The sequence below is a fragment of the Nyctereutes procyonoides genome, unplaced genomic scaffold (genome assembly GCF_905146905.1).
Source record: "Nyctereutes procyonoides isolate TBG_1078 unplaced genomic scaffold, NYPRO_anot_genome, whole genome shotgun sequence".
NCBI classification, from domain to species: Eukaryota; Metazoa; Chordata; class Mammalia; order Carnivora; family Canidae; genus Nyctereutes; species Nyctereutes procyonoides.
This window is the reverse complement of record NW_026575126.1, coordinates 40,740,357-40,753,891: the sequence shown is the minus strand read 5'-3', so window position 1 is coordinate 40,753,891 and position 13,535 is coordinate 40,740,357. Positions and strand designations below refer to the sequence as shown.

The 13,535-nt window shown below is 61.7% G+C and overlaps 2 protein-coding genes across 7 annotated transcripts in view; one reads left to right on the top strand and one right to left on the bottom strand.

Annotated features, from left to right (window-relative positions):
- CORO7 (coronin 7) overlaps window positions 1-13,535 on the top strand; it is a 66,963-nt gene that overhangs the window by 32,842 nt on the left and 20,586 nt on the right. The window lies entirely within an intron of this gene.
- VASN (vasorin) lies at window positions 818-11,800 on the bottom strand. Of its 2 annotated transcripts, none has more exons than XM_055340770.1 (2): window positions 11,676-11,800; window positions 818-3,475 (listed from the first exon to the last, which is right to left on the bottom strand). In XM_055340770.1, exon 2 carries the CDS (start codon window positions 3,463-3,465, stop codon window positions 1,447-1,449), a length of 2,019 nt encoding a protein of 672 aa, XP_055196745.1. In that variant the 5' UTR covers window positions 3,466-3,475; window positions 11,676-11,800; the 3' UTR covers window positions 818-1,446. The 2 variants fall into 2 exon arrangements, with proteins under 2 accessions (XP_055196745.1, XP_055196744.1); XM_055340769.1 differs by having other exon boundaries at window positions 11,699-11,786.

Here is a 13,535-nt window from a genome sequence, read left to right as displayed (position 1 = left end):
GAAGGTGCTGTGAATCCATCCTTGTTCCCCAGCTCCCAGCACCCAGTCCAGGCCAGAGCTCCACTCTGCATCCCTGGCCCTGCCCCCACACAGCCTGTGGCCTTCCTGGAAAACACTCCCACTTCCGGGGTTTCTGGAAAGCCTGGGCACATCCCAAGTACAGAGAGTAAAAGGGTATCACAGAGCCATCAGGCCTTCACAAACCAGGCTCAGACCTTTGGTCCTGTCCCTGGGGCACCTGCCCCTAACAGCCCCAGTGTGGCCCATCCTCCCCATTCACCAGATGGTTCCTGTCATTCAGGATCTGTGTTGCCCCTAACCAAGACCTCTCTGTGCAGCTGGAGCAGGTGGCCAGGAGCAGGGTTTCCCAACCTGAGCCCATGCAGAAGGGCATCGGGACTGTGGGGAGGGCTGGGCTGTTTGCTCTGCCTGGCCCAGGACCAACTGTGGGGGCTGCAAAACACAGCTCTAGGGACCCCCTCCACAGAGGAAGGTAAAGGAGGGCACCCTGGGTACCCTCTTGGCCTTTATCTACCTGAACCTTCCCCAGCTTCACAGGAGCACTACCGTTCTTGCTGGCAGACCACTGGGCCTGGGTGGGGTGAGGCTGGGCAGACAGTGCCCAGGGCAGGGTACCTGGAAGGGCCACCCTTCCTGGCATGGTCCTTAGCAGCAGCCCTCCCAAGCCCAAGGATTGCTGACCAGGACCTGGTGCCCATCGGGGAGGGTGTTCCTAGTCCCCACAAAGAGACCTATCTCTTTATGCCCGTCCTGCACCACCCAGCCCAGGTACCCTGGGCCACACCAGAGAAACACACACATTTTATCTTTTATTTTTCTTACAAAAGGCCTTCATATCATTGTTTGTCTTACAAAAACCAAAGTCCTTGTCTCTGAGTTTGAAAAACATTTTCCCAGAATAAATGGGAAAGAATCTCTTATAAATATATTTTTAAAAACCAAAGCAAAACATGTTCCTAAAGCGTCTGTCTTTCCAGTTTCTTTTGTTCCTTTGCTCCTTGGGGCCGGGGCTGACCTACATGCCCCATCCCCAGTCCCACTCTCCCTCTGCCGTCTTTCTGGGGGCTTCCTTCACTGGCCCCCAGAGTCTCCTTGGGATGGGGGCCTGGCAGCCCTGGGCCTGTGTTACCAGCACACGGCAGGGCCCGCCCCACCCTTCCCCGGGGGCTGTACTCGGCAGAGGACAGGGCAGACGCCATCCTCGTAGGCACTCAGGCTCGGGGCACCTTAGAGGTGGCCACCTGGGTCCTAGGATCTCATAGATGAGGAAATGGAGGGGTGGGGTCTTGCTGTGGTCACACAGCCCCCACCCTGATGTGTCCTCTTTGTAGGGATCTGAGAACTTCCTTGGTCTGGCAGCAGGAGGGCGCTGGTGGGTCGCCGGCCCGGCTGAGAGCCCAGCCTAGCAGCATGTTGCTCCCCAGCTTAGATGTAGGGCTTGGTGGGGAGGGGCCCTTGGGGACCAGGCCCTGGGTAGCCCATGAGTGGCACCTCACACTCAGGCCCGCTGGGTGCAACCTCCCCACCACCCTCAGTCGCCTTGGGGCCTGGTTCCAAGGGGGCCTTCACTCCTTCCAGCTCCAGGGGCCCAGTCCCGGGCCCCACCTGTCCTTTGCCGTGAGCTATGGCCACTGCCGCCCGCCCCCGCCGCACGCAGTAGGCCGCCCCCACAGCAGCCAGTGCGGCCAGGAGCACGGCAGCCAGGGCGGGTGCAATGAGCAGCGGCAGGTTGCCCTCTCGCGCCTGTGTGACTGGGGCGTGGTTGGAGCGGATGGCTGGTGGTGTGCGGGCCTCCCCACAGGCCTCTTCGCCCTCGGGCGCCCGCCCAACCCCGAGAGGCCTGACACAGATGGAATAGGTGGCATTGGGCCGCAGCTGGGTGACCGTGTACTCAGCAAGTGAAGCGGGCAGGCGCAGTGTCACCGGCCGCTTGTCGGGCCCTGACAGGTTGCGGTAAGTGAGGCGGAGGCTTCTGAGCTGCACACTGCCGCCCTGCAGGTAGCGCTGCAGCACCACGCGCAGGGAGGTGGGGCTCGCCGGCTCGATGCCCAGGGGCAGGGGCGGGGGCGGTTCCAGGGTGCCCGGGGCCAGGCTGGGCTGGGGCCCCTGCCTCACCCGGCTCTCGCAGTAGAGGCCCACGAAGAGCTCAGGGCAGAGGCACTCCAGGTGGCCCTGCACCCCCAGGTGACAGGTGCCCCCGTTGAGGCAAATGGACGCCGGGCAGTCCTGGGGCCGGAGGGGAGGCCCCACAGTGGGCGGGGCAGCAGGGAGCAGGCTGGGAGCCTCAGTGGCTGGCTCTGTGGGGGCGAGCCAGGTGGGAGCTGGACTGGAAGGTGAGAACGTGGGTCTCCGTACCGCGGGCTTCGTGGTGGGCGCCGTGGCCGTGGTGGTGGTGGCCGGGCAGCCGAAGTCAGCATATTCGAGGTCGAGGAGCAGGCGGCCAGCGTTCTTGGGTGGGAAGTGGCAGCGTGTCTCCTCTGGGCTGGCCAGCGCCACGCGGCTCTCCCGTACCCAAGGCCCAAACCAGCTTAGGGGACACACACAGTTGAAGGGGTTGCGGGCGGCTGCCAGGAGCCGCAGGCGGGGGAAGAGGCCCGAGAGCTCATGAGGGAGGGCCTGAAGGCTCAGGTTGCTCAGGTCCAGCTCCTGCAGGGCCACCAGGCCGGCCAGGCCCTCGGGCCGCAGCTGGGCAATGCGGGTGTTGCCAGCCAGCCGCAGGCGCGTCAGGCCCCGCAGGCCCTGGATGGCAGGCGGCACGCACTCCAGCTGGTTGTCAGACACGTCCAGGTCATGGAGGTTGCGTAAGCGGCTGAAAAGCCCTTCATCCAGCCGCCGCAGCCCCAGGCCGGCCAGCCGCAGCGCCTCCACGTTGGCAGTGTCCAGGGTGCCAGGCTCCAGGACCGGCAGGCTGTTGTGGCTGAGGTCAAGCAGCAGCAGGCGCGGCAGGTGCAGCGGGGGCAGGGCCTGCAGTTCATTGTCCTGCAGCTTGAGCTCCAGGAGGCAGTCGAGCGTGTCAAAGGCTCCGGGCTGGATGTGGCGGATGCGGTTCTTGCCCAGGTAGAGGCGCTCCAGGCGCCGCAGGCCACGGAAGGTCTCATTGGTGATCTCGCGAAGCCTGTTGGCAGTCAGGTCCAGGTTGCTGAGGTTGGCGAGTGGCTGGAAGACCCCGCCGGGCAGGCTGGCGATCTGGTTCTGTGACAGGTCCAGGAGCTGCAGCCCCAGCAGGCTGGCAAAGCTGCCCGCGTCCAGTGTGGTGATGCCGTTCTCGAAGATGTACAGGCCTGCCGTGTCGGGTGGCACGTCACGGGGCACCGTGGTACCCTGACGGGAAGTGCAGAAGACCGTCTGTGGCTGGTTGCACTGGCAGCCAGATGGGCAGCCCTGTACCCCGGGCTCTAGGGCCAGCAGCAGCAGCACCAGGGACAGGGGGATTCTGGAGCACATCTTCTGGTTCCTGGGAGCATAGGAGAGAGAGAGAGACAGAGAGAGACAGAGAGAGACAGGAGACCATGAGTCAGGGGCCCAGGGGACAGCCACGCCAGGAAGGACCAAGAAGGGAATTCCCAGCCCCCTTCACTCCCTACCCCCAAATCCAACAGCGCACAGTAGTTATGAGTCAGGTCCCCAGTGCCCTGGCCCCATTCCTGCCCAGCCCCACCAGCTCCCTCACTGAGTGACTTGGAGCAGTCACGTGACTTCGTTATGCTATCAGTTGCTACTTCCTGTGCTGTCACCAGGGTTCATTGGGCTGATGCATGCAGAGAGGCCGGCCCCAAACGCTCAGTGACCACAAAAGCTCCTGTCTCCTAAACCCCAGCCCTCTCACCTCTGAGGCTCAGAGAGAACACGTGGTCAGAACGCATCAGGCTCTGTGCCTTCCCTTCCCGTCCCATCCCATCACCCCCCCCCCCCCCGCCAAATTTCTGCTGAGGTAGATAGGCAAGGAGGGAGCACCACAGGTCCGAGAGCAGCCCCTCCCTGCAGCATCTGGGAATCTGGGAGAGAAGGGGCTGGCAGCCAGCGCGTAAGCAGAGAAGCTGACTGCCCCGTGCCGCTGGCCCCTGCCGCCACGCTCTGTGTCCTCCAAGTGAGGAGGAGACCACAGCGGGAAGACTTCACATGGAAACTATGGGATCGGTGTTTTTCCACTTGTGAAGTCAGACCTGCCCAGTACCGGAGCTGAGGGCCCTACAGGATGTGGCCAGGGGGAATGTTCCTGAGGGGGGTAGAGGGCCTGAGCCATTGGCAGGTGTCCCCATGTGGGTGAGGACAGGGAGGCAGGGAGCCCTGGTCTTCAGATCCCCCATCTCTGAGGTGTGAATGACAGATCTAGAGGTAGGAGTCCTGGCCTCTCTGGGCTCACCCAGGGGACAGGTCAAGGGACACTGGTTGTGGGGTGGTCCCTGAAGCATTGCCAGACCTGGAAACGTCCTGCAGACTGATTCATCTGCCATTTCTTGGGGTCCACTCTGGCCTGACCACTGGGAATAAGGAGCGGCAGCTCTTCCTCCGTGCTGGCACACCGAGCATTTATAGCCCCCTCATGTGGTCATTTGGTGCCCCTCCACCCCCCAGCAGCCAGGGCAGGTGGAAACTATTCTCATTGCTCCCAGATGACAGAAGCAGGAGAGGGGGGATCGGGGGAGCTCTAGGAGGTGTAGTGACTTGCTGCCGTCCCACTGCCAGGAAATCTGAGCTGGAGCCTAGGTCCTTAACCACATCCAGGTGCAGCTGGGCCTGCAGCCTGTGATGGTCCTGCCTGCTGATGTGGGGGTGGCTCCCTCAGCTGCTCTGGGCTCCAGCCTGTAGCTGGAACTGCTCAAGATAGAAGGGGGCCACAGCGTGGGCCCCCCTTCACTCAGGCTTCTAGGGGAGCCCAGGGGCCACCACTCTTTGGGCCCCTAGCATCCCCAGGAGGCCGGCACCCCTCCTCTCCAGGTGCCTTCTGCTCACACAAGGGCCTTTTGTGCTGGGGCTCAGCCTCCCCTTCCCCCACCCTAACAGGGCCCCCTCAACTGAGCCTGTGTTCTGCCCCAGTGCCATCCGCCGGGCTCCTCCCCCCAGGAACACAGGCTCCTGCAGAGTGAGCCAGAAGGGGGCCAGGTGGTCCCAGGCCAGACTAGACAAGTCCCTGAGGAGACCGGCTCTAGGTAAAGGCCTGACCCAGGTCGCGCCTGCCTAGGCCCCACTCGCCTGCAGGGTCTCCTCTGCCAGAGAAGTGGGACTGTCAGCCTCTGCCCCTCGCTAGCTAACACTGATGACCCCCTTTCAGAGGCCAGCCGGGAAGCCTTCCCTGACCCCTCGCTGGTGCCCCTTCCCTTGCTCTCTAGCCTTCTGTCTATACCGTCCCCTCTCTGGGGGGAGGCCCTGTCTGCTCTCGTGTGTCCCAGAGCATGCTTAGCTCATCTTTGCTGAGTGAATGGTGGGGCAGGGCCTTGTACTGAACTGCAGATGAAGCTAGGAGCAGAACCTGGAAGGCCTTGTGCACCCCTGGCCCTGCCGGCACCATCCCAAGGGGGCTGCGTGCACCACACCCGGCCTCCTCCCCCAAGTGGACCAACTCCACCCTCAGTGACTCAGAAGGCAGCGGGTGTGGCTTGGCCTCCAGATGTGGGCTGTGGGCGCCCCCCACCCCCTACATCCACGTGTGGGGTGAGCCGCCTCCCCCTGAATCAGCCCTCCCAGCGGGGCGGGCAGGGTCACGAAGGGAGCAGCCAGGCTCTGGGGTGGGAGGGGACCCTACACGTGGCCACCCCTGCGGCTTCGGCTCCCCCTGGGCTATGTATAAGGTCATGGTTAAGAGCTCATACTCCAGTCAGGCAGCCTGGGCTATAGACAGCAGCTTTCTCTCAGAGCCTTGCTTTCTTCACTACTTTGGCGTTTCAGAGTTGACACCTCCTAGGGCTGGGAGCGCTTAAACACTGAACAGCCTGGTTTGGCTCTTGGGGGCCTCGCATGTGTGCTGGAGGGTATTCCCTCACTGTGCATCAAGTAGGGGCATCAGCTTTGTTCCATAATCTGCTGGCCCTTGAATCCACAAAGTCATCATGGGGGAGCTGTGGGTCCATCTACCCACAGAGTGGCAATCTGGCTGAGTTGGTGGGGAGCAGGGGCTGGGTCAGAACTGGCATCCTGGACTGGGGAGACCGCAGCAGGCAGCAGCTAACCTGCTTCCCACCCGCGAGGGTGCAGGGGTGAGCACCTGTGCCTGCTGCACCCACCCAGCAAGGAGTTGGCAGTGGGGCTTTGGAAGATGGGTGCTGGGTGCCAGCAGCTCTGGGGGCTTTGCCAGGGGCCCTGCCAGGGGTCCTCGTGGCACCAAATGATCACAGAGCCCCCAGAAGGGACCTAGCAGGTGAAAGCTGGCCGTGGAGGTGGTGGGCAGCAGGGCAGCAGAAGACAGAGGCCTGAGTTCGAGCCCAAGTTTGGTCCCTCAATAGCTTCCTCAGTCCCCTTTCAGCTCTGGGCCTCAGTTTCTCACCAGCCCTGCCTCCGTCCCTGGAGTTGTTCTGAACACCTAGGGTTATAGTTCTTTGTTCTGTTTGTTTTTAACTGGGGAAGTTCTTTTACCAAGTTCTGGGAGCAATCCCGCCAGTCTGGGCTCATTCTGGTGTATGTGCGCATGTGTGTGCATGCGTGCGTGTGTGCAGGAGCACGCATCCACCCGCATTGGGGGTGGGGTGTCTCATGGGAGGTCATGGCTGCCCTGGCCATCACAATTCCAGCAGCCTTGAAGGACGAGGGGCCTGGGCTTTGATATCTGATCTGCTGACCCAAAGCAGGGACCTTTCTCTGTGCAAAGGGTGTGGAGAGACTTCTGGAGGCAGCCCGGCGTGGGGGATGGTGGGAGCAAGAGGGCAAAGGACCCAGGTCCTCGCTCTTCCACCTGGACTCTGCAGCCTCACTTTGGCCTGGCTCCACCATGATGTGGTGGGAAGAGGCAGCACACAGAGGCCCAGGCTCTTGCTGCTGGCCCTGCTGCCCTCCAGGGGACACTTGCTAGGATGGGGCTTTAAGGTCCCACTGCCTGCCATCCCAGCCTGGCTGCATGACAGTCTGGCCGTGTTCCTTCACCTCAGTTCCCATCTGTGAAGGGCCTGAGGGGGAACAGGGGGGATCCTGGTTATCCTGCCTGATTGTCAGGGCTGTTTAGTTTGTACTTGGAGTGCATGCTAAGTGGTCAGTAAACATTAGCTACTGAAGGCGTTACCCATAAAACCTGAGCCCTGCCTTCTACGCATATGGGGTCAGGATGCCATGGTGTGGGCAGGGCTCCATGCCACTTGCAGCACAGACAGAGGCCCCCTGGGCAGAGTGAGCCCTCCGTGTAGGGGTTGCCCTCCATCCTCCATCCTCCAGTGTGGGAGAGTGGGAGCTGGAGAGAGCAGCCTGGGGAGAGGGGCATATTTAGTTCTGAAAGAGGATGGGGGAGTGCGCTCTCCTCTGGCCAGCCCCCCTGCCATCTGACCTGGGAGCAGAGGGGGCAGGGCTCTACAAGGAAGGACATGCTCCTCGGCTCTCAGGGGGACATCTAGAGGCACCCACTCACACGCAGGCTCTGGCTTAGGCAGGTAGTAGCGAGTGGCCAGAACCCAGGAGTTCGGGTGACGGCATCTGACCTGTGGCTGCGTATCTCCCAGCTCCTGGGGAAAGCCACAGCCTGGCTGGTGGGGGATAGGGTTGGACAGACAGACAGACAAGGCCAGCACAGCCCTGTCCTGAGCCAGACACCGCGGAGTGGGTGCAGGGGTCAGGTGCTGCGGGGTCTGACCGTGAGGCTCTGGGCCTCCAGCTCCCAGTGTCCCCCTCCCCCACCCCCCAGGGCTAAGCACCTCGGCCAGGCCTGGCAGCAGCCCAGCCCAGGAGTCTGCCAACCCCCCAGGCAGGCGGGGACCATGCCGGCGGCCAGGATGGCTGGCTCCAGTTTCGCTGACGTGTCTGAGGAGGCTCAGAGCCTAGCCTGGGTCCGCCCATCTCCCCATCCCCGGGGCACAGCAGAGTGGGGGGGGTCAGGGTCTCTGTCTTATGCCCTCGGGGGAAGGGGCCAAGGTGAGGGTGGGGGCTGCAGTCTTACCCGGTGATGAAGCCAGGAGTCCCTACTGGTCTTGGCTTCTCTGCCTTATTACAGATGAGGCCCAAGACACCACTTCATGACCTCATCCAGTTCCTTCCTTTTCTGGGTCTGTCTCCCACCTGTAACACCAGGGGTTTCTCTACTCCTGCTGCACATCAGAATCACCTGGGAAGCTTTAGAAAGTTCCCGGTGCCCTCCTGCCTCCTTGCCAATTAAGTAAGAATTTCTGGGGTAAGGCCCAGACAGAGTGGTATTTTGGAGAAGCTCTTGGGGTGAGTCTCCCCAATAGGGCTCAGACCCTGGGGCAGAGGCGGGCACAGTCTGGATATCAGCCTTGTCTCCTGGTCCAGGGAGGGATCTGGATCCCCAGCAGGTGTGGCTGGCTGGCAATGCTGGGCCACTCCTCTCCACTGCCCCCACTCCTCCTGGCCCCAAATGGGTGCCTTCTGTGGCACCATGGGTGACTGCAAGATATATCATCTCAGTCTGGAGAGGTGCGACTCTATTGGGAGAGGACACCTGCTGCCCTGGGAGCTATTTGGTGGCTGTAGCCCAACTAGAAATGCCACCAGATGCCACCATCTGCATGTGTGCCGGTATGATGACACAGGGGCTGGGCTCAGATGCCGGGCCTCCTGGCTGGCCTGTCCCCACCCAGGGCCAGGCATCCATCAAGTAAGGCCCTAACCTGCAATTAACCCTAGATTTGCCAGAGGAGGACCTTAGCCACCAAGGGAGGCCACCAGCCCAAGCCAGTTGGGCCCAGGTTGTCTGAGTCCTAGGCAGGGACTGAACAGGAAGTGGCTCCAGAGGTGTCTTTGCCCTTCTCAGTCTTGCCATGTCCGGGGTTCTTGGTTCCCCTGGGTCTCCCTGGGGTCTGTGAGCTGATTGGGGAGCCACGACCCGGCTCCCCCATCTGGGTCTTTCAATTCTTACTGCTGCCCATCCAGGCCCAGGGCCAGTAGGGGCCCCAATGACCGCCTGAGCCCCAGCCCCTTCTCAGTGCAAGCCCTCCCTCTTCTCCCTCTTTAATTAAATCTCTCAGGCAGCCGCAGAGGAATGTTGAGCCTTATCGCATTCCCCCGGAGGAGACTGGCTGGGGGGGACCATCCCCAACCTGGGGAACTGGCCCTTCGCCGGCCTCTACCCCCAAAAACCAAGGTAGCTCAAGGGATCTTGCTTCAGCCTCCTCATACCCGGGCGGCTGGAATGAGGAAAAGTGGGGGAGGCCCGAGGGCCTGGCCAGCCAGGCGGCCCAGCCAGCAGAGGAAAAGCAATCCGGCTGACTCTGGAATGTGGAAACCGATAAAAGGAAGAAGGCTGAGCCCCTGTCCGCCTGCGGTGCACTCAGACTCCTGCAGCACCCCTGCCCGCCCCCAAACATAACCCTGTTCCAGTCACGCGCGCGTAGACACATGCCCACGCCAGACACACGCCCACTGGGCTGTGCTCTGACACACACACACACACACACACACACACACACACACACACCCTCCCTCCCCCTTCTCCAAGAACTCTTGCAAATTCCACAGCAGTGAGGGGAGCTGGTTTTCTTGGCAGCACAGAGCCCTGGGCTCCCTGGCTCAGGGAGGGACACTCAGGGGAACTGAGGGGGGCTCCAGGAGGGGTCACTAACCGGGCTAGGGGGTACTGCTGCCCTTCCCAAGAGTCCAGGGCCTGTAGATGATTAGGGATGCTTCTGTGGGACAGGCTCACCCAGCCTTCTTTCTGGTGACCAAGGGGCTACTGGCTGGCTTTCTGAGGTGGGAGCTGCCTCCTGGGACCAGCTGAGACCCTACTTTCCTTTTCCCAGGAGCTGCACACCTCAGGGGTGGGGTCCACTTGTAAGACCCCGTGAGGACTCAACCATTTTTATTTGGGACTTGTTCCAGCTCCCCCAGGGCAGTAGTAGGGATGTCAGGAATGGGAGCCTGAAATAGTGGACCCATCTCCTAGGGCCTCTCCCTGCCTGCCCTAAGAGGCTTCCTTGGGAGAGCACAGGTCTGGGCAATGTCTGAGGGGCTTCTCGTGTTCAGCGCCCCACTTTCCAGAGTCTGGAGAAAGTGGTGCCGTCCCAGCAAACGGCCTGGGACGCCAGTCCCCCACCAGTTGCATCTGACTCTCTGGACCCACAGGTCCCTGGGTAGCTGTTTGAGTCTGCAGCTGGGGGAGGTGGGGACAGGCAGTGCCCAGGCCCCTAGTCTGGCACGTGTGTGCTCATCCTCCCTCCCTGGGCCAGATAATGGTCTGGAGGGAATCCAGCTGGGCTGCTCATTACCAGAGCCCTCTTCCTGCCTCTGACACTCTGTTTACAGAAGCTCCGGGGGCTGATTCCCCTGGGAGAAGACAGCCAACTCAGGGGACTGCTCTCCCATCCCCCTACACGCCTGCCTTATCCCTGCTGGGCCTTGCCAACAGCTGGGCCGGTACTGGACTTCACCGCCCTCTGGGCCCGCTCAAATGGACCTCACTTGGAGGGCGCCCACCCAGTTACTCTTCTATGCCCCCAACACCCAAAGTGCAGCCTAGCAGGAAAGAAATAGATTTAGTACAGCTTCCCAGCCCCATGAGCTCCTAGCCTGGAGAGGAAGGCTCTGGGTCCTGGTGCCTCTTCCAGAACCTCACCTGTCCTAGGTATAAAAGGCAAGCAGGGGGACACTGGGACCCTCAGGGCCTTTTCCTCCTTCCTACCTTGTAGACTCCACCCCTGGGCCCCAGCAGGAGAGGCAGTCAGTGACCCTGGTGTGGTAATCTTTAACGAATGGGGGCAAAGCAGAATGGTTGGCACCGAGCGCCTGGCCCGCCAGTGACCACAGGGGACCTCAGCAGCCCTCAGGCCCCAGAGCTGCCAGCCCAGGGACACAAAGGACTAAGCTGGCTCCAGGCCATTGGGTTCATAGCCCAAGCAAAGCCCTGTCCCTGGCACAGGCTGAGATGGGGCACCCTAATATCTGGAAAATGAAGGGCCCCAGCCAGCCAAGGTCTGTCCCCGGCTCCCCCACGGAGCATCAAATACCTCCTAGCCACCCCTACTCCTCCCCAAGGCTGCATGCTGTTGGCCCCCCGGCTCTGTCCTAAGCGACAAAGGCCCTGAATACTCCCAGGCGGCCAGTCTGCACAGATCTGGACAGGGGCACTGAGGGCTTCAGGCCCAGAACCAGACTGTCCCACTCCAGGAGGTAAAAGTAACCGAAGACTATGGCTTGGCTGCCCCCTCAAAGGGGTTTGATTCATAAAACTGGTCGTGCCGGAGGGCCCAGCCGTGGGAGGAGGAAGCGAGGGAGGGGGTGTTTATTTTGTCTGCTCGCAGCCCTGCCGGCTACCGGCCGGGGAGCCTTACACGCGCGCGGCCGTGGGGCTGCCCGGAACCGCAGGAGGAGGGGGCGGGAGCGGGTCGAGCGCGGGCAGGGGTGCAGGGGGCCCCCCGCCCTGGGGCCCCGTGGGCCCGGGTGACCGCGTGGGGCTGGGGGTCGCGTGTCCGTGCTGGGGGTGCGTGTGCGCGCGGCGGGGGGGTCCGCGCGCGGGATCGGCGGCCGCACAGCCCGCCCCGCGGCGCCCCGGCCCGGCAGACACTCACCGGGCGGCGGCGGCGGCGGGAGCCGGGCGGGGCGGGCCGGCGGCCCGGAGGAGTCCTGGGTTCCGGGGTCCCGAGGCGGCCGGGTCCGCGTCTCCCCGCCCCGGGCTTGGGCTGCGGAGTCTGCCCGCGGGAGGCGGGTCGCGCTTTAAGGGCCGGGGGCGGGGGCTCGGCTGGGGGCGGGGCCTCCGGTGACCCGCCTCCTCGCTCAGCACAAGGGTCCTGTCGCCGGTGCGGGAGGCTTGCGGCTCCGCCTCGGGCCCGCGGGGGGTAGGCGGGGGGCCGCGCGCCCGGCTGCTCTGCCAGCGCTTTGCCGTGTGACCCTGGGCGGGTCCCTGTTTTTTGTAAAAGAAAGAGAATATCGACGCCAAGGGTCCCAAGCCCGCATACCTATGACACACCAGGCAGGCGGACCCCTTGGGTTACGGACACCTGGAGAGGTGGGGATGGGGTGGGTAGGGAAACTGGGGGTCAGTCAGTGTAAGGGCTCAGCCCCTGTGACCTGCCCCAGTCTGCCAGAGTTTGAGGTTTTTCAAGAGAAACTAGAAATCTGGGGGGTTTTTTTAGGTGAAATCTCTCAATGTGTTATTGTTGGTAGCTAATCCGAATTTCAAAAACTCTTGGGCAGGCCACACAGAGTCCTCCGAGAGCCTCCTAAATACAATCTCTAATGCCAAATCTGAGTTCTGGGGTCCTTTTTAGCAATGAGGGCCTTCAGGGAGGTGAGTATTCCTGGACCACCCTCTCCACATTTTAGGTGAAAGGATTGAGACACAGGAAGGGGAAATGACCTGAGTGCTGGAGAGGGTGGGATGGGGTGGGAGGCTGGGCCTCACCACCAGTGGGTGGGGGCTGGGTGTTGCTGAAGGTGGCCCTTGGGGGAAGGGGGTTGGGAGGCAGTGCCAGGGGGTAGACTAGTCCAGAAAAATCCCCTGCCTTGGAATATTCTAGGAAAATGCTCTGCCCTCCTCCATGTTTGTGGTCAGAGTGATGGGTCAGAGCCTTTAGGGACCTGTTCAACTCCCCCTTTCAGAGGGCCTTGGGATACCTGCTATCCCCTCCAGCCAGCCTGCACTACATGCTTTTCTTGGTATATGTAGATGTGGGGCATGGCTTGTGAACCTCTGCTCTTGGGCCAGTGCTGGCTCTCGGGTGTATTTCATTTGGCCTGTCTGGGACTTTTTAAAACTTTGAAGCCATTGCCAACATTGAAAAATCCGGTGGTTTCACATTAAAATGGGACTTCCCAGCTTGCCTTGAATAGGAACTCTGGGCAAGGGCTGAGTGGTAGCTGCCCCCTCTGATGGAGGCCCGGGCTCACTGGCTGTCCCAGTCCCCACCACTCCCAGGTGTCTCCCAACAGGCTACTTTACTCACTCACATTCCTGAAACATTTCAGTTTACGGTCAGTACTGTGTGGTTTTGGTCAGATGGCCCTGTGTCCCCTAAAGCTCTCAGGAAGGTCCACAGATGCCCCCCGGGGGTGGTGCTCTGGGCACCCCCCACCTGACTTTCCCCAAAGAATAGGACTTCCTGACAGGCCCCAAAACTTCTTGCCTCTGTGTCCAGTTCTTTCTGATAGATCCCACCTGACTAAAGGGTCTCTCCCTCACTCCAGTTCTGAGCCAGGACTCACACATGCCATGCTCCTACTCACCCAGAGATGCAAGGGTAGTGTCTAGGGGACCTCTCTCCCTAGTTTCCCATTTTCTTCTCATAGGGGATCAAGGCACCCCACCACCTGCCCTTAAAACCTGGTTCTTGGGGATCCCTGGGTGGCTCAGTGGTTTAGCGCCTGCCTTCAGCCCTGGTTGTGCTCCTGGAGACCTGGGATCGAGTCCCACGTCAAGCTCCCTGCATGGA